This window comes from Pseudochaenichthys georgianus, chromosome 14, assembly GCF_902827115.2.
Source record: "Pseudochaenichthys georgianus chromosome 14, fPseGeo1.2, whole genome shotgun sequence".
Classification (NCBI taxonomy): domain Eukaryota; kingdom Metazoa; phylum Chordata; class Actinopteri; order Perciformes; family Channichthyidae; genus Pseudochaenichthys; species Pseudochaenichthys georgianus.
In genome coordinates this window covers 25,691,548-25,713,188 of record NC_047516.1, presented here as the reverse complement: position 1 = coordinate 25,713,188, position 21,641 = coordinate 25,691,548, and the positions used below count along the sequence as shown (strand labels likewise).

The 21,641-nt window shown below is 41.2% G+C and overlaps 1 protein-coding gene across 1 annotated transcript in view; it reads left to right on the top strand.

Moving 5' to 3' along the window:
- Positions 1–21,641, top strand: part of auts2a (activator of transcription and developmental regulator AUTS2 a) — a 288,131-nt gene that overhangs the window by 57,182 nt on the left and 209,308 nt on the right. Inside the window, exon 3 of the mRNA XM_034099585.2 lies at positions 4,479–4,691. Within this exon, the coding sequence (XP_033955476.1) occupies positions 4,479–4,691 (213 nt within the window). The remainder of the gene's footprint in view (positions 1–4,478; positions 4,692–21,641) is intronic.

The window sequence follows — 21,641 nt, the reverse complement described above, 5'->3', positions numbered from 1 at the left end:
AAACAGAGAGGAAGAACACATCAACAGTCATCACAGTGTTAAATAATGTTGTAATTCCCCTCACAATTGGCCGATATTCAGTAAAAACATGCAATTGGGCGAGCTGCATTAATGCTTTCCAGTTGCTGATCCATAATAGTGTGAGTAATGTGATCCGTTGGGCACCTAAATAATAATCACATACATTCAGTTGTTTGAACATTAATTTAGAAGATAGCTTACATCCGAGTTATGCCCCCACAAGAAGCGCCAAAATGAACCTGGCTATGAACCATTAGATTGCACATGAAGGAGGTCAGCTGTATCACCCCCTGTAATTGGTTGCATCTTCACAAACAGCTGTCGTGAATCACCCATCAATTTGTTGCGCCTTACTCTTGCTTAATGCTATTTCACACCTACTACAACTGTTAATACCAGTTCAAGGACTCCCTAAAGAATGCAGAGACATTTCACTGCTCAAGTAACCAGACAGCTCAAGTTGATAAGGGCTGTTCTCCTGGAGAGATTGTACTCATCAGTCCTTATTAGCATTCATTAGATCTCTTATTATTGTTTACTTAGTCTTCTGTTGTGTAGAGATTTGAGACGTGTGTGTTGCTGATGTACATGGAGCTTGTGCCTGTTTGTCTCATCAACATCTGTTGTTCTGCCACCAGTCATCTCTCTCTTTGACTCTCTGCTGGGAATCCGCTCTGTACACTCATTCAACTGTCTCAGTGGCACAAGTTGGGAAGACTGATTGATCAGCCTCTCCCAAACGTGTTTGTTTGGTGGCTCAAATTCCATCAAAGATACATTGTCTGGTTTGTGTTATCTTCTGTTGTAGATGTTGAGTTCAGGGTGCTTCTCCCCACATAAGATGGACAACAAAGGTACAAACACATGACAAAAGAGTGAGAGAAAAAGGGAGACAGCTGAGACGAGCAGGAGAGAATGCATCAGATAAATATAGGGCACTGTACCATTTTTGTTTTTGTTTGGAGAAGACATCACATGCTGCAGGATTTATTAATACCTGCTCCTGTCCAGTTGACCAAACTAAATCTTCCAATTCATATTTTCAAGCATAGTAAAGTCAGAGCTATCCATTGTTACATTCAACCTCTCCACAACTGTGAATGTATCCTCATTGACAAACCATTTCACTTTTATTGAGCGCACCAGAGGAAGCGGCGTGTATTGACTGGCCCTTCACAAACATACTTTATAAGAAACGGTGATGAGGAATGTTCAGGAGAAAATTGCATGCAGCGTGCAATATTAATACAGTGCAGGCGTCTGGAGTTTAATAATGTGCAATTTTCTAAAGATTCCACATCCAGTTTGAAGGCATATTTGGGTTCTGTTATAATGACACAACAACAGTGAAGGTTATAAAGTAAATTCAAGACATGTTTTAATACTTATCTTGGAATAATAGGTTATGATGGTTTTTCGACAAAAAAGTACATATGTTATCATACAATTATTATATATAATTATAATATATATATCCCTAATTTTAAAATCTTGAATCTATAAATATACACAACATGTCTCCTAGACACTTCAGCAGTCCAATAGAAAATATCTGCACCTTTGTCCTGTCTAGACTTTTAGATGCAAAATGGATGTGTGTTGGGTGTGAACTGTATGTCGTGCGGTGTATGGTGAGTGTTGTCCTATATGACAAATTATACGAATGTAATGGAAAATCAAATAATCTGAATGCAAAATGCATCATTCCGCAAAGTGAGTCTCAACATGTGTACGAACACTAAGAAGAACACTTTAATGAGCAGAGAGGGTGACTTTCAGTAGTTACTGTATACAGTATAATCATTTTTGATGTAAAATATCAGGATTTGTTTTTAACTTGTTATCACACGAAACGTTTAAAAATCCAAAATGTACCAACACAATTAAATAAAGTTGACTAAAAAAAGCGGCTTTTCTGATTATAACAGGTTGTAAGGGTACCTGCAAACATGCATTTCCACTAAATGCCAGAGTGTAATTACACTGTACACTGCCAGACAACCACACAAATGAAAGCTTGTTGAGAGTGAGCCATATCGGCTAATTACTTTCTTTTCAGTGTCTTCCCAAGGCGCTGAAATAAGGAATTTGTCTTGCTATTGTTCGTAGGGTAGGCAAAACAAAACATGAATAATTTATTCCAGGCAATCAGTTGATTTGGAGGCTCAGAAGCATGCAGAAAGCTGGCACAATGGAACCTATCTCAGCCCCTTCATAACTGTGTCACTCAGGCTATTCTGTACACTGACAATGAATGTCATGTTGCATTATTTGCCTTGGATGAGTGTGGGCGGGAAAGGCAAATAAGATTAGTTGATGCATGCACTTGTTTTCTGCGAGTGACTTGAGGCCTTTAGAGATGGTTTAGTGAGTCAGTGGCAGTAGCACACCCATCAAACTGACAGCAGTACATATCCGTAACACTGGTGATGTAATTCTCTACAGGCACGCTAAGGCTGCTTCGAGGTGGTCCTTCAGCCAGAAACTGCTGCTGCTTGAGATGTGGTGGATTTCTTTTTCTCGCCAGTATTTGTTAGAAAGGCTGCCCCAATTTCATTCCTTATATGCACTGCACACCAAATATGAGTCACACTGTGGTTTCTGAGGGCTGCGGATAAATCCTGGACTGGGGCAAGGTTTGAGAGGCCAGCTAGTGTTCAACAAATAAGCTATTAACCACTGCTAAATATGTGACTGCAGCCTTACTGCACTGCAAGTGAACGTTTTAGCAGCAAATACTTAAAAGTACCAAAAGTAAAATAAGTGAATTGGGAAAAATAGAAAAAAATCAGCACTAATAAAATGTGACTAATAACTGAATAAATGCATTAGCGTGTATGCAGTGTAACACGTTATGCCTGGTTGAAGTAAAGCTAATTGTACTACTTTATATTCTGTGGGGTGGTTTAATTTATAACCATACATTATATTTGATAACACTTTACTTGTATTTACTTTTATGTAAAGCCTTGATCTTGAAATTGACTATTACATGTACTGCTTTTATAGCTTGAGTAACGCAAGGCACGTTTTTTTTTAATAGCACATTTCGAAGTGCTTTAAACATTAAAGGCATCAGGTAAACATTGAATACATATAAATACATTTTAAATGGTCATTAAAAGACAAGTAAATAAAATGTAAACAAGCTCAACAAGTATGAGACAGGTATAAACTACAATTATTTAGGTTATACAACGAGATATAGCAATAGTATTGGAAAAACTGCAACTTGGGTCTCGTTACTATAATTAAAACAATAGCTGTACACACCCACCCAGAGAATAAGTCCTATTCTAAATCACTATATATACCGTATCATTTCCTTGACCTTTAAAGGGTCCATGTTTGATTGGTGCTAATGCCACTGGGTACTCAACCTTGTCTTTTTAGCTTTCCTGTGAAAATGTAGCATCGGCATGTCATTAGCTCCGCTGTGGCAGCTTTGCACCTTCCCCCCCAACAGTCTGTCTCCCTGGGGATCTTACCAGCGGTGGCTCTTTGGTGTACAATGGAGCAAAGCAGGTCACCAATTCAAATAACAAAGCTGATTTGTTCCATAAGATTCACTGTGAACTGCTGTGATACATAACACAGTCTCTCCGTAGCAGATGAGTGGTTCTATTGATCAGCCCTGTCAAACTGTATAACCCCATGTGTGGACCCTGCAATATTGGAGTTGTAGCTTATCGGTTTGCTTTCAGAATACAGTTTACTTTTTGAAAAGAAAAGTCTTCTGATGTTGTTTTTATGTGTTGACGGACAAACTGAACTCAATTGTTTTGATGTCTCTTGCTGTGCTTCTGCTGATCTGCTTCCTTCTCAGAAATGTGGCTTTAGGTGAACACAAGTTCAATCAAAGTTACCAATCATCTTCATCTTTGCCCTTTCTACTTCAGGCCGAGCTTGAATGTTGTTTAGAGTCTTATTATCTGGTGCTCCCTTTATCCTCAATATCCTTGTTGGCTTCTTAACTGTTCACTTTTAACAAAGCAACCCTTTTTGTTATGCTGTTCTTTGTGGAAAAATATGTTAACTTCACTTCACTCCTTTTCTAAAGTGGAGATTTGTTATCTGTCAAAATGGGCTTACCAGAGGATTTACTGTAATTTTTGTAAGCTCTGGAGTGTTGTATTAAGTGGATTTTGTCCAGGTATAGAAAAGAAAATGATTAACATGTTGATTAACTGAACTACGGAGAGAATATACTCAGCAGCTTCATTCATCTAGCTTTCAGACTCCTAGATTCATTATCAACACTCGGCAATAACATTTTTGTGTTTTTGCCTTTTGCAGTTAATGCATTTAATTGTGCTACGAAATTCTGTACAATGACAATAAATGAAACGTATTGCAGAATCCTCTAAGGTCAGTCATACAATACGCGCTCTAAAACACCTTACCAACATTTTGGTTTTGGACTAATCCAGCTTTCTCTTCTGTTGTTTTCTCTAAAGAAGAACTTGACATTGAGGCCCAAGGAGTGCAGAGAGAGCCCGGCAGTGCCCCTACGCAAGAAGAAGGCTGGGAGGGTCCTCAACGGCCTGAGCCTGGAGCCCTGCAAGAAGACTGTCCATCATCAACGGTCTTCAGACCAGGAGAACAACCCCCGCCTGGTACACACACAAGGCAAGAAGAAGAAGAAAAACCTGAACAAGAAACACAAAAGGGTGAGTTTAAGATCTTTCTGTCACACAGTATTGATACAGTTATCAGATCATATCTGCAATATATCATTTATGGTAAATGTAGCAGAGAACTACAATTCCATTATGAGCTGTAAATTATACGCCCTGGAGAAAATTAAGAGACCACTCCAAATGTTTCTTAAATCTAAATATTCCATTCCAGTGTCTGTTGAATTCTGAGAAATTATGTCAGTAGTTTATAGACTATACAATTAAAATGCTTTTAACACATACCTATAAATAGTAAAACCAGATAAACTGATTATGTTGCAGTGGTCTCTTAGTTTTTTCCAAAGCTGTACATATGGATACATCCTGTGATTTCAGTGAGACATTAATATTAGCAATTAATTGTTCTGACACACAGACTCCATGTAGAGGCTGTTTATGTTACAACCCATAGAGAGAAAGCAGAATATTGAGACGATCTGAATCATATTTATTTATTTCAGTATGACAGCTTTAATGACATGCATGTACAACATACCCATGAGTTGTGGTACAGAGCAATGTTTAACTGGTTGATGCAGTGGCGTATCTCTACCAGCAAGGACTATCTGTCTCAGAAGTACACACACACACACACACATACACATACACATACACATACACATACACATACACATACACAGAGAGAGGGAGGTTATTCTCTGCAGTTTCTCTGTGAGAGGCTGGATCTTCTTGAGCTGCAAATTCAAGGACATGTCTGAGTGGGTCGTTGCAGGACAAACAGCCATGAGGGAAGACACAGGTTACAAGGCACGGCATTCACCCTATAAACAGTACACTGTTGACTCAACAGTGTATAAGCAGGAGTGTAATGGTTTCTGTTCCACCGTTGTTCACAGATTTGAAAGCTGTGATTTGTGTTCCTTTGACACATTTTCAGATTTTTTTTATATGACACACCTTCAATATTTACATTAGTCTAGCTCAGACCCATGTAACATTACAGGCAGGGTAGGATTTTCACGGCGGCCATCACGGCTATGGCCGTCGTAGCCCCTCAGTCTGGCCGTTATGCCCCACAAATAATTGTACGTCCTACGGCCACCATGGCCTTTGGGCCCCTCACACTGTTAAAATCTCGAAGTTGCTTTAAAAGCGACAGAACAGTGTTTTCTGAACTGCATTATGCTGCGTTCACAACGGACGTGATGCGAATATTCTCATCGCTCTAACCGCTGGAGTTTCACAGCGGCTGTCAGCTGTGTTTACTCCCGTCATTCAAACAGGATGCGCTGGAGAGGGGGCGGGGCTTATTTCCATGTAAATACTGTGGTGGAAACCAACTACGACAAAATTAACCTATTTTACAGTGATTTAAGTGTGCAGACAAGACGGCAAGCGAAAAATATTTTAAAATGCGTGTTTTCTGAATGGATCAATCAGGCTAAACTAACCTGTAGCTGCTCTGTCCAATTAAAGCAGCGATTGTATTCGCTATGACAGTCTGTGGTTTGTACATGTTTAGCTTTTGTCCAGTTTCTGAACAGAGCTGTGAGGAGTGGATTAAAGAGACTCTCGTACACACACACACACACACACACACACACACACACACACACACACACACACACACACACACACACACACACACACACACACACACACACACACACACACACACACACACACACACACACACACACACACACACACACACACACACACACACACACACACACACACACACACGCACACACACACACGCACACACGCGAACACGCACACGCTTCACTGTGCACTGCTGAATGATGTATGTGCAGAATTTGACCCTTGAAGGCTGTTTCTTCTGCTCTGAAATGGAATATATTTGTTACATATTAATATAATTTTAGATTTTTTTATTTGATTTTGGATTTATGAATGGGAGAAGTAGTATATGGAAAACATACCAAACACTAATTATTCAAAGTAAAGTATTTTATTTTATATACGGTAATACTAAGGAGGCATAGGCCTATATGATATAATGTTTGACATTATTGATATTAAAAAAGTGATTTGTTTTCCATGTCATTCGTGTGTTTTTCTTATCAAAAAGTGAAGTTATTTATTTGTAAGCTCCAAATCCAAATGTTTCCCTCAATGCTTTGTGCCCTGGCATGTGGCCTTTGCGCCCTGAAAAAATGTGTGACACCAAAGGCCAAATGGCCTTGCCCCTAAAATGACAAAATTCCAAGCCTGATTACAGGTATTCAGTGGTGAAATTAAAGTAAGTGCATCTACAGTATTCAAGTACTCTACTTAGGTGTCATTTTCTTTTCCATTTTATGCGACTAATAATACTGCGCTACATTTCTGAGTAGCTCTGGGCAATTTATCGATATTATATCATGATATGAGACTCTTTTGTCTTCAGTTTTGGATATCCTAATATGGCTCAGGTGTTTTTTCTGGTTTTCAACTCTGCATTACTCTGTTGTCATTTTCTGAAATGACCTTGGCTTTACCTGCAATGTATCCATATTACTTATGACAATCAAAAATCTTATTTTGTAAATATTTTGTGAAAGCACCTATAGTCAACCCTTTCCTCCACTCATCCGGTCATCATTAGTTAGTTGTGTTGTTCTCCCAACTGTGTTCAAAGGCTTCTATTTTTAACAAGTCACATAACATGACCGAGAGTACAGTAGTGATGTGACTGCAGTATTACTATAGGCGCTTTCACACCGGAGTACTTTTCCCAGTATAGTTCCGAAAATGTTGCGTTCTCACCAAAAAAATCCAGAACTAGAACTTAGTTCATGAGAACCTTTTCACCCCCTTTTGAGTCCCTGCTAGAGAGCAGGTACTTTCATGGGAGAAAAAGGTTCCCATTTCTGATTGGCTGGGCGGATTGCAAACCACGCCCCGTAAAACTCCCAAAAACGTTTGTGAAGCCACCATTTTTCATCGCATTAGCATTATTAGCATTAGCCCAGCGCACAAACGCAGAGACTAACTTATGGCAACACAAAAGAAAACATGGGAGCGGTGGAGATGAGGAGGTGTCGGCGTTCTGGCGATTTATTCGGAAGGCTTCAGTAGAAGCTGCTGGGAGTCCCAGCAGCTTCTACTGAAGCCAGTCCCCAACTCCGGGGACTTCCTGCTTGTAAACCCAAAGCATAAGAAGAAGAAGTGACGTCAGCGGCTTCATTTAACTAATCCTCCCTCAGGGACTTAGGCTGCGGCCACACGAGGACGAAAACGGCTAAACGCATAGGATTAACGCAAACGCAATCGCAAACGGCTTCCGTCCACACGCAATAGTTATCCGGATAGTGTCTGTCCACACGAGACCGCTCCGTTTAGCTCCAACCGCTGGAGAAGCTGCAGTACATATGCAGGAGCCTGTACGTGGCGCTGTAACTTCCTCCACAAAAGCAGCGAAGAAGCATGGTTGTCATGGTTGCCCTTCTGTTTATTCTCCGTGGTGGGGGCCGAGGGAATCGGGCAGCGTTTTTCGCCAGTCAACGTGTATTAAAGTTGAAATCTTCCGGACAAAATTATAAAAGTGCCGGTCAAAGGTCTTCTTTGTTATTTATTGAGCGTTTAAAACAAATGAATAACGACTCTATATAATATAATAATAAAATACACGGAGCCTCTCTTTTTCCTCCCTCTCTTCGGACAGCGTCAGTGTCTGTCTCATGCAGCAGCTGATCCAGTAATGAGTGACCCGGCCGACAGTAAAAAATAAACATATTTATAACTAGTTTAGGGAGTTTGAGAGGTAATTAAAATAGCTAAGGGTGATGATCTGACTTGAAGTGTGTTTTTGCTGCAGCGGGAGGAGCTGCAGGTGAGCAGAGCTGCGTGTCTCCGTCCTAAACGCGAGTGAAGTCTAATCTGAATTAGACTTCACTCGCGTTTAGGTCCATATCGAGAGAAAGATAAATAATCTGAATTCAGGGTGCAGTTTACTTTGACGCGGGGGTGAGCAGCAGAGGTGGGGAGAGGCGGGGCTATTGCCTCATCATTATTGCTGTAGATGTTGCACAAACAACTGTAGCATGGTCAATAGCGTCCGGAGCACGATAGCAACTCTGCGATCCTCCATTGTTGTTGTTGTTGTTGGTGGCGAAACACTTCAGCAATGGCGCGGGGTAAGCGGAGGTGAGCAGAAGAGGCGGGGCTATTGCGCAATCACTATCAGTGATCTGAAAATGTTCGGATAGGGCGTACACACGGAGCCGTTTGACCCCCCAGAGAGTTGCGTATGCCTTTCTATCCACCTTGGGACCCGTTATCGTTTCCTCAGTCGTTTAGTGCCGTATTCGGTTGTCCTCGTGTGGCCGAATGGTCTATATGACACTAAACAGTAACGCAAACGACCGAATTCGTCCTCGTGTGGCCGCAGCCTTATTCCGGTGTGAACGCGATCTGCTCTTAAAGAGTTCTGATTAACTAAGTTCTGATTAACTAAGTACGGCAAAGTACTTGGTGTGAAAGCGCCTATTAGCTGTATCCTGTAGCTTAGCAGCAGGCCTGTTGTGACGGTCCTGTCTGCTCCTGTACTGGCTAATGGACAGATGGTGCTGCCTGCCACTCTCAAGGTTGTTTTATAGTGCTGTGATCACAGTACCAGTGGCGGTTCTACGGGGTGGCACGGGGTGGCAGCTGCCACCTCAGAAAAAGGCCTTGCCACCCCAGCTGACACCCCATTTGGCAGCTTTGTTTTGAAAGAAAAGTTGTGGCTCATCGGACATTTATGAGAGAAAATCTCTAATGTCCGAGTGCAAGTGAATGCAGCACAAGACGCGAGCCTTGTAACCCCTCCCCCCCTGGCGCGAGCGTGGAAATATGATTGGAGGCGATTTCATTTGAACGGGGGGACAGCTCAGAACGAGAAGCATTTTCGGATCCAAGTAGACGGAAGGAATGAGGTATTTGCGGTCAGGGTATGGCTGGGGTAGGCTACAGCCATACCAAGAAATGGCTTAGCCCCACCATGAAAAATGATGTTAAAGTAAGCAAAATAAAGTCCGCCAACTCGCGGAGTAAATTGCACAGACAGCAGTTAGTAAGATTGATTTCAGCAGCCACTTGTCTGAAAATACCGAAGACTAGAAACGGTTTTGAAAACTTTTGTCACGTAGTGATCGTCTTCTCAATAGAACATCTTTGATAATGTCTTCTGGCCAATCAGAATCAAGATAACGGCGTGGTGTTGTTGCAGGAAGTCCCGACGGAGAATACTTTTGCTGTAATACAGTGTTTCTCAAACTTTTTCAGACCGCGGACCACTTAACCTAACTCCCCAAATATCCTAAATAAAATAATAAGCCTGTTTACCACTCCAACAGTATATTAAAAATGACAGCCTAATAATGACAACTTTGTGTGAACTTCGCTCGTTCACACATTAAATTGACAATACAAAACAACTACAGATTCTACAAGCATTTTGTTCATATGCGATTTAAACGGTAAATGCTGATAGATTTGACACATCATATGAAACGTAGACTACATTTATTATGGAGTTAATGGTGGTTAATGGTGCTGCTTGTGCTGAGACATCAGTGAAACAATGTCGGGATCCAAACTGGAGAGTTTTAGTCTCATATCACAGTCCACATTGATCCTGTTACGCTGCTTTGTTTTCAGACCAACAAGTGCAGAAAAACCAGCTTCACAGTTGTAGGTGGTTGGAAACGGCATCAACTGTTTCAGAGCAGCGTCAGCCAGCTCTGGGTGCTCAGGCTGGACGTGGACCCAAAAGTCTGTCAAGCTTTTCTCTCTGAAAGTTGTCCTCAGTGTCCCATCAGATGCGATGTCCACAAGGCTGTCAACCTGTCTCGGTGGGAGCTTGGAACTGACATGTTCAATGTGTGTTTTGTCCCCAAATGGATTCCTGATCCACTCAAAGCCTGCATCTAGTTCTGGGAAATATCTTCCCAGCTGAAAGTGAAGGCCTTGCAGATGTTCCTTGAAGGCTGCAACTGTGCCGCCGTCCAGCTCTTCATCTGCAGCGAGGAGAAAATCCGCCAGCGTCGGAAAACAGTCAAACTCCTGGCGATCCAGACGGACACACCACAATTCCATCTTGAGGCGTGCAGCTTTAATTTTGTCCTGCACATTGAAAACAGTAACAGCTTTCCCCTGCAGCGCTAAGTTCAGAGCATTGAGAACGCTAAAGACATCGGCCAGGTATTCCAAATGTGAGAGCCACTGGAAGTCATGCAGTCTGTCATACAGTTCATCAGTATGATGCAAGAATAACATCACCTCATCGCGCAGTTCAAATTGACGGGTGAGAACTTTCCCACGCGACAGCCAGCGAACTTCAGTATGAAAAAGCAGTTTTGTGTGTTCACTTCCCATTTCTTCACACAGAGCTTTAAAAAGACGTGTGTTCAGTGCTTTGGTTTTTATTGTATTCACAATTTTCACAGACTGGTCGAGTACTGATTTGAGGCATGGTGGCATTTTCTTCACAGCCAGCTGTTCTCTGTGAATATCAGTTGACTCGTCCAGCTGCAGTGTGAAAAACTGGCTTTGGCGTAAACGTGTGATCAGCTGATTTTTCACATCTGCAGCCATGGCTGTTATTCGCAGCTGGACAGTGTCATTAGAGAGTGGGACCCTGTTAATTTCGTCACTTGCGGTCTCCCCAAACAATATGTTAGTCATAACTTTGGCAGCTGGTTTGACTAAATTCTCACCTATCGAATGAGGTTTTCCTGCTTTTGCAATTAGAAGGGATACCCTGTATGATGCCTCTGTAGCCTTCGCATTTTCCCCCGGTACAAAAAACGGTGAGGGCGCCTTCGTCATGTGTTTCTTAAATTCATCAAGCTTTCTCTCAAAAACTCCCAAAGGTTTCCCAATGTAATCCTTGTGTTTACTTTCAAAATGTCGCTTGAGCTTGGCAGGTTTCATAGCCTCGTTCGCCAACGACTCGTAGCACAAAACACATTGTGTATTGGGATCCTCTTCATCTCCAGTCCAAAAAAAGCCAAATTTGATGTAGTCGCTGTGATATTTTCTCTTCACTTTAGCGCTGGACTTTCTGCATTCAAGCAGAGTTTCACAGCTTTCAGCCGGGTGGTTGTTAGACAGTGAACCACTCTCCTGGAACTCAGTAACGCACACAAAAGCACTTGTTGCTGCTGAATCACCTGCATCAGGACGATGCACCTTGACTGTCGCATCAGATTTTTCATTTAATTTTCTTTTAACTGACCCTGTCTTTAGCCATCGATCCATCTTGTCAGTTGACCGTTCTTTTGTTTATTTTTTTTAGTTGACCGCTCAAATTGACCGCGTAGATCATTTATGACATAAGACGTAAAACAAACGTACCTACGTACATACGCTACATCTATGATACACTCTATACTAGTAATTTTGTAACAGTTTGAGAAACACTTTAAACTTATAATATATATGAATTTCAAATGTGGCATTTTACTAATATACTCGCGGACCACTTGGGACCTCTCTTTGAGAAAGACTGCTGTAGTACATCTCTATATACATCGATACAACATTACGTGTTGATAGAAATCAACACGTAATGAAATAAGACCCCACGGTTTGATGATTGATAGGTGTGTGGGCTGTCTTTCATTTTGACACACGGAACAATGGGGGCTATCCACAATGTAAAGTAATTCACACAGCCTCTTCCCTCTTCAGTGAGGGGCAGCAGGTTCAGCTTTCAGAACACAGTAACACAAAACTAAAATGGCATTCATTTTTTTAAATGAGTAGCAATAGATGTATCTATTTTTCTTCTCAAGAGAGTAACAGAATGTGTATTTTATGTTAGTATTTCAAAAAATCCCCCCAGACCCCCCTGCAGGGGTTGGGTTTTCAGCATGTCAACTCTTTCACTTGTGGGAACATTGCAGGATTGGCTCCAGGTCGCCCTTTTTATTTACTACAAGACAAATGTGCCTTTTTATTTCATAAAGTTCAATTTGGATTGAGACAGGGAAATAATCGAAACCTCGTGTGGCGTTTCACTGTCAAGGGGAGCGTGTATGTAATTACATTGCAAATACTGACTTAAGCCCCACCACTGTATGGGTTAGCTCTACCATAGATTACCCAACACAAATACTCTGGAGCTCTGTCTACAATGACAGAGAAGAGCCTGTCAAGTTTGGCTGTACTCAGCATTGAATCAAAACGCACCATAGCTTTAAATCTTAATAAGTTTGTGAGGCGTTTTGCTGATCAAGATGGTAATCGCCACATTCAGCTGTTATAGGCAGGCCAACTTGATGCTCTGCTCACGGATGAGTCGATGAGAATAATAAACTGTTGATGATGACCTTACGTGTGTATAATATTTTTCTTCTTTGTGGGGGTCTGCCCCCAAAAAACTGTTTCAAGTCCTGAGAAAGTCAAATAAGACGGTGTGTAAAACTACACTGCCCAGCCAACAGAAAGTAACCACTTTGATTTAACTAGGCCAGTAGGTAAGGGCTTTCCACTGGATAATAACTGCAGCGATGTATTTGTTTTAGCTGAATACACGTTTTTTAACCCTAACTGATGCAGTTAGTCACTTCTTTAATGTTTGTTCTTTCTAATGTAAAGTCCAGGTTGTAACTGTTTGCAATGAAGTTGTGGGGCGCTGAACTGTTCTTTTGAATCTTTTGATTTATGATAATTACTTGTCTTTCAAATTTGAAGGAGGGTGAGCAAGCATTTTGAGGAACATTCATCATTAACTCCTCCAAAAAATATAGTTTATTTAATAATAACACTGAATATGTGAATCATAACAATGATTGACAGCTGATAGGAATAATATGATTGTTAATAGTATCATATTCATACAGACAAACATCGATGAGACAGTTCATTAATGTACTTATTGCAGCAGTCTGCACAGATTTGGTACCCCTGCTGGTCTAAGAGTGAAACCAACTCATTCAGTTATTGTTCAGTTAAAATTCATTCAATTATGTCTGCCACCTTATACTGTATATGTATATGTAAGGCTTTACTGATGTGCCACAATAATGTCACCAAATGTTATTGAGTTAAAATATCAATATTGTGGCTTTCCAAGTTAACATTGTTGATATGACTGCTATTAAATCAGCATATACTTCTGCCAGGGGATGCCACCCCTGAAATTCTACTGCCACCCTCTTGCCACCCCATGAATATTTGTCTAGATCCGCCCCTGCACAGTACATAAACCAATCAATGTCCTGTATGTGAGACTGTGCATCTGCATCTTGATTTCATGTGTCTGGTTATGTTTGTGTTGCATATGGGACTATGGTTGGCTATGTTTGGGTCCTGAGTGGTGTTTAGGGAGCCCAACACTGATCTCATCACAGATGCATTTACACACATGCAAGCTCACGCACGCACACACACACACACGCACGCACTACATTCTCACCCACTCTGTTTCAACTCCCTGATCTACTCACACTGAACGCAGCATGCACAGCCATAGCCCTCCACACACATTACAGGTGTGACATGATGGCAACAACAGCGATGGGTTAAATGCAAGTCCTTTCAGCTCAGCCACTAATAAGAGCTCTCGCAATTACAAAGAGACTTTTCCATTTTGATAATTATTGTTAATGATTTAATGAGTGTAGTACTGATGATTGTGATAATGCGTTTGCCTATTAATACCCAGACTGTTACATAGTCACCTTTCTTACTTTGATTTGTATTGTTTTTGTTCCCTTATCAACCTTGATGCTCAATAACACCCGAATCTGTCACACTTTATGACATATGCATAATTGAAAAGATCATCATCTGTGCCCTACGCCACCCCTTTTCGTCCTCTCTGCAGAGAAACAAGCTGCAGTTATCTAGCGCAACTATTATCTTTTCTTTGCCTTCACTATAAATGTTAAGGCATTGTCCTCACACAAGGTTACGTTTTAAATGTCAGAGGTCTATCTCAAAGTTTAATTCTCCATTTAGAAAATGCTTCAGTCTGGTGAGAGAGAGCGCCTGTTATCAGCACTTTTTGTTAGGGATGACTTTAAAGGAATGAGGGAGGAAGAGAGAAAGAGAATTTAGTGTTGAATAAAGCGAGAGGTGTTTTTTTTCACTCCTTTTTTTAGTTCCTCTTCCAGCCGAGCTCGCAGATTGCAGCAAATGTTTTCGATCTCTGGCACTGACCCAATGTACTGAACTATGAGATATTGTAAGCTCAAGGGGGGGAAATAGAGAAATGTTTATAAGCACCTCTGACATATCGCCTCACAGTGAAAAAGAGCCAAGATAGAGAAAGCTCCACGTATATGAGAGCTCTACCTTGTTGCTTTTAACTTAATTATGCGTGTCTACAGTAACATTTCTCAAGGACAATATTCAGATATGAAGTATATTTCAAACACAAACTATGAATGTTAAGTGTAGGATTACAGCAGAGTGTATCACAACCTGTTTCACGTAATGTATGCATCAAACTGAGGTTGTACGCTATTTTCAGGAGCACAGCTGAAATGTAAAGACATGCGCCCACTTTACCAGTTAAGAAACATAGAAGGGAACACGTTTTGGGTTTAGCTTGTTTGTTTATTCACGTGTCCCAATTGATATCTCAGAACAGGCTTTGACAAATTGTTAGGTAACGTTACATTCCACCATTAACAAGCACCATTAACATATTACACTCCCTGGGCCAATGGTAGTGCAGCATCTACAGGTCAGATAATAACTTCTGTCATATCTCAGACTGGCAGGATACATGTTGCGTCTGTTTACCCGTCTGTCTGTTTGTCCCTCTGTCTGTCGGGGGGTGTTGTTCTGTTCTTGTGAGGCTCTCCTCAGCTCACTGATGTAAGATGATGGCCTGTGGTGTGTGCTGCTTTGTGCTGGAGCTCTGCAGAACAGAGTGGCGTGCTGTGAGGCCCATCTGCTCTCTGGCACTGGGTGAGTGGGGAGTAGAGTAGAGTAGAGTAAGGCGAGGGGGGGGGGGAATAAGGAGAGCTCAGGTTAGACCTCCCTCTGATTCTCCACATCTCTATCCGAATACCTGTCCGGCTGTCTGTTTATCTCTCTGTCTGTTATTTAGACATCTGGGTGCAATGATTTAATTGGTCTGGACTGTGGAGTCGATATGGAAGCAATTGAAGTTTGCAAATGTATGTGAATTTGGTGAGATTTCTCTCCCGCTCGTATATAATTACAACACTATTTCAGTAAACACCAAAATAACTTAAGTAACTGGAAACATGTTTGAAAAAGGACATCCAATAAGCAAACAGATTTCTTAAATCAAATCAAATCAAGTTTTATTTATAGAGCACATTTAAAAGCGTTTTTTGGTCGAGCTTAAGTGAAACCAATAGTTGTGCCATCGGGTGCAATTTTGTAGTATCAGGATGCTGCTCCATGCATAGCTGACATGCACCTCCTCAAAAAAGAAAGTGTACAGGCTATTTCTGACAAAACGTCCTGTAAATTAAAAAGTACAGTACGTTGTCTTTACCCGCTTCAATTGTTTTCTGACTAATATACTGTATGTTATCAACCTTGAGCACAAAGTGATATATTCAAGGAGATAATCAAGACTACAACACTAATCTACAGGATTGCTTCCAGGTAACCAGTGTTCCAAGTTTTATTGTAATTTTTTGCCTTTATTTCACAAAGAACATGCAAATAAAAAGACGTGATAGATTAAGTACTTTGCACCATGATATCCTTGTGTAAACCTCTCCAGCACATTAAATGAACTGTGGATTAAGTGTGATCCTGGCATCAGGTGCTGTCAGCTGGTTGTGGTTTTTAATGGCTCATAATAATTAAGGCAGCGTAGTGTAATGGGGATCACAGGCACTTGTAGTTTTTCTAGTTTTCTTCGAAGATACAAAGCCCATGTTAATGCTGGATATCTGCTTCTTAGGACTGACACGACATAAGTTATTGTATTAAAAAGACAGTAAAGGTAAAAGCCTGCCACAACTTCACAGCTGTCCCCATTTGTCAGTCACACCTAAAGCATGTGAAAAAAAAGCTGTGGGCTTCATTCTGTCCGTGTGGTGAGGAGTAATTGCTGTGGAGAGTGTCTGAGCGCTGAGTTGCCTCGGGGTTTAAAAAGGCTTCCTCCAGAAGCTCTAAGCAGGTCAGCCAGTCAACCGGAGGGACCTGGTCTCTGGTTCCCTGAATCATCCAGTGAATCAGCCCTTGCTTGGGCCCTCCAGATGCTGTGTTATCATTCAACATCGGGCACTTACCTGCACTGATCTCTTGTTTTAACCTGTTGGCTGCCACATGTAATGATATCAAGCTGAAAGTGTGTGTGGCCTAGCATTACTATACTTGTGGGGACCTAAATCTGTTTACACAGTCACGTGTGGGGACTCGCCGCCCTTATGGGGACAAATTGGAGGTCCCCATGAGGGGAATCATTAATTTTAGGGTGAAGACTTGGTAAGGGTTAGGGTTAGGCATGTGTTGGTTATGGTTAAGGTTGGGATAAGTCTCCAGGAAATGCATGTAAGTCAATGTAATGTCCCCTGAAGTGATGTATACATGGTGTGTGAGTGGACTGAAGCCCAGATTTTGTCAGGATGAGGGCAAGTTGACATGCTTTTCAATCTGCAGTAAGGCTGTAATATAATGTTCAGCTCTTACAGCTTCTTTTTAATAAGCTTATCCACTAAGCCAATAAGGGATTCAAGGAAAGCAATGTCCTGATTGTCAGATAAGATGCTAAATCCAATCTGATGGGGGCCTTGGTTGTGGTGATGATAATTGTTGCTGTCACAGTGGCGGTTTACAGCACTGGATCTAATCAAATCCAATCATGACGGCTTGTTCTGTGGTCTTTGTGTCTGTGTGACACACAAGGCCGCGATCCGTAAACACTTAAACGCATCTAGGGGCTTGACGAGGCTGCATTTAATTAGTGTTTAAATGTGTCTTTACAGCACTATATGGTACAATGGTTACACAGTAAAGGTTTGTAGAAAATAATGGAGCCACGCAACTTGTTACTACGGCAACATGCCTGATTTAGCTTTACTGCTGCCTAAACCTTTGCATTACTTCACCATGAACTGTGTGCTTTAATGTTTGTGTATATCTCTCATAGTGAAGACTCTGTAGCTGCTTTAGGGAACTGAGCAATGAGATGAAAGACAGACAGCATCTGCTCTCACTAGTCACTGTCCGACCTGACACTGGCTCACACTCTTGACAACCCCTCGCCGTCAATGTTTGAAAAATTAAGTGGCTGCACTTTTAAACCAAAGTGTTGCCCCACCCTAAGCTCTGGCCCATCTAAACTGTCAGTCAGTTAGGCTGTGTGCCCAAGGTTTTTGAAGACACTTTTATCACGGCTGTCCCAGGCAGACAACTAGTGCAGCATTCATACTTTCATCTTATCCAATCCTCTAACACTTTTTAAGACACAGGTCCACTCATGAACACATATCAACTGTCCTATGACAGGGCCTGAAAAACTATTAATGTCATGCAGAAGATTAATTGTGATGATGTTGGTAACCCTGTGGTCTTTTGTCACAAAGAGGCTAAAATGTCCAATAGTACACTCTAAAGTAAATACTGGGATACAGGAATGGATTATTTGACTCACTCAAGGCAAACTGCCCTGTCATTTTGACATAATATTTCACATGGTAATCAAACGATGACCAACAAATGTATGCTCTACACAATGTTGTATGATTCAAAGCATCAGTCAAGAAAAATGTCAAACTTTATGTAAGCTGTATGATATTTAGCTGCATCCTGAATTTTGCACAATGCTTGGTAATAATTATTGAACTTTTACCAGGACATAAAGATGTACCAGACGGCAATTTGACTGGGCAGCAGCCATGAAAAATAAAATGTCATAAACTGAATTAGAAAACAAATTGTGATTTGAAAGCATTGATCAATTTTCTCACTAACCTTTAGATAAACTACTTAATTTTCCAACAAGTGACCTTTGCGCTGACACTTCAATTCAACAACTTGTCTTTCATGCTATTATTTGAGAATTACATCTTGCAGCGCTGCTAGTCTAACAGTGTAGCGTTTTGGCCCTATTGTTTAATATTATATAATTACATAATATGAACATTTTGGCCATGTGTAAATTCACAATATTAAGGACCACCCGGGATGTAGCCACACACTTAACATACACGCCACCTCGCTCACACACACTGTGTTGCTGCACTTAAATGGGCTTTAATAAGGTGTATAATTGCCAGAACCACTTCTCCTGCTGCTCTTTGATGCGGCCTGCACATTACAGACACCGTTGCTCTTTACCCATTAAGCATATAGTGGATTTTCAGCTGAGCCTAGATACATTGAAAAGTGGTGTATAGTTAATCACCTGTGAATGTATGTGGATGGGTGGTTGGAGAGTGCTCTTCAGACATCCATTTTCTCCTCCTCCTCCTCCTCCTCCTCCTCCGTGTTGACGAAGATGCGACACACCTTACTTTTTCATAAAATGTAATAACAGGGGGCCTCTCATGATCTTTCCTTATTTTTTTCCTAAATGCAGTCTCCGGACAGATTTTGTCTACTTGTTGGAAGGATTTGCCGAGAGGGGGGGCCTCCCCCGGCAGCATCTCAATCCAGCAAACATATGTTCTTAATTTGAATGCAGTGCTCCACCATTTCTACAAAATATCCTCAGTTATGTTTAGTTAAGTGCAAGTGCAGAGTGAAATAAACATTAGTTGTAAGAATACACTTCAGAGTGCTTTAGACCAGGAGTTTCCAACCCCCGAAATAGCTGTGAGTTTATCGTAATATTTGCAGAATTCTAAATATATAAAAATACTTTATCATGTTTTTTTCAATTTCTCACATCTACAGTATACCAATCATATTATTTCATCCAGTAGCCTAGTTAGACTTTCATGAAAATGAAAAAAAATTGCTTTTGATGTTCCGAGGGATTCAGAGGCTCAGCCTAAGGTCTCAGCCTCTCGTGCGCACGAGAAAGTTACCGGTGCGCCAAGTAGGAAGAGGAGCGTACAGGAGACAACCGTTTCATTGCAGACTGTTATGTTTATGTGGGGAAATGGCAGTGCATACATTATTTGAGATATATTTCAAACTCGGACTTCATTTTAAGGACATGTCAGCCTGGGGTGTAGAGCTATTTGTTTAAGCACCGGATTGGCAAAACAGCAGAGTCTGTAAACCAGTCCTCCTTGATCGATGAATTCATGTCCGGGACTCTCACGGTATCTGCTGCCCACAGCTGTTTAATAGAAGGAAAATCTCCTTCACTTCCTGAAATGGCTGCAGCATCAGGAGGCAGCGGGACGTGTACTCCGCCTCTGAGAAGTGCAGCACCAGTGCCTTTTTACGCACCGCCTTCACTGTGTTTACCTGCAGGCTACTAGGTGTTAACCACACACACACACACACACACACACACACACACACACACACACACACACACACACACACACACACACACACACACACACACACACACACACACACACACACACACACACACACACACACACACACACACACACACCACACACACACACACACACACACACACACACACACACACACACACACACACACACACACACACACACACACACACCACACACACACACACACACACACACACACACACACACAACCTGCCATTAGTGCTTTCAGCTTGATGTCATTACTTCTCCTCATTTCCCCAGCATTCACTGGATTATCCGTAAATCATTCAAACAAAACCAAAACGTTGATTTAACTGTTTTCCCGACTTGGTTTAAAAACTGAATAACGTCGTTTTTTTGGTTTTCCGTTTTTCTGAAAAACACCGTTTCTTTTTTTCTTTTTCTTTTTAAACTTTATAAATATGTTTTGGATGCATATTGTTCTAGTATTTGTTCAGGCTATTACATACAATTATTCTATGTTGCTACCTGCTGGTGAGTCAATATTAAAATCAGTTAAAATTGACAACCGGTCCGAGATTTTTTTTTGTCCAAACGATAGCTGGGGATTCTGGGTAGTGTAGTGTCTTCTGCCATCCTTTACTCAGAAAAAATATTTGTTTCTCCGAATCGAAGGGGAAAAATAGAAAAGCATTGCACACAATTTAAACCAATCAATGTTGTGTAATTAACAAGGATAATCTGGTGTTTTTTAGTCGATGAGTAGTGCAGATATCACTGTAAAATCAATCGACAGTAAGAGGAATACTTACTTCCGGGTGTACAATTCTCCGTTATCCAATGGGAATGGACGCTCACATTGCCTTTAAGGGCAGCCGACATAAACGAATGCCGTGCTTCCATGAGCGTCAAATCCCGACGCAGATGGGAATACATTGCAATCAGTTGAAAGCTATTTGCGTCCCTTTATGACGCTGAAGGAGCCTAGGAGCGTCACAATTGGACGCCACGGACACTGACCAAACGTCGCTATTGGACGCTTAGGGAGTGAGAGTGTGTTGCAGTGGAATGTGTTACCACAGTTCTGAAAGCACTTTAATCTTAAATGGCCAACACAAGAAGTGATTAAAGCCAACAGAGGCTTTAAAAAATTGTATCATCCTACTTGGAACATATCCAGATATTACTAGTGGAATTTTAATGAGGAGTTTGGGGCCCGATACAGTATAAAGCAAACATAAAAGCAACTTAGTGAGCTATTACTTTCCCTTCCTCTTGCGCAGCCTTTTCAAAATACAGTCTACTTTATTCCGCCCCAGTTTTACTTGGCTGAATGTAGCTCGTGTATGACTATACAGTTATAAAACTATGGCTTATATACTTTTTTTATTATAAAAGATTATACCTCTTTATTGTATGCTAAGTTCCCTACATCTTCATGTGCATTATTTGAATTTAATATGGATAACCCAACACCCTTTAAAAAAGGACATGTGTCATTTTGGTGATTATGTGCATAGATTGATTTGGAAATTAGACTTGGAGTTATGGCCTGGGATAAAGTTTTGAAAAACCTTCTTGTGGGAAATAGGCAAGGAGAGGAAAAGCT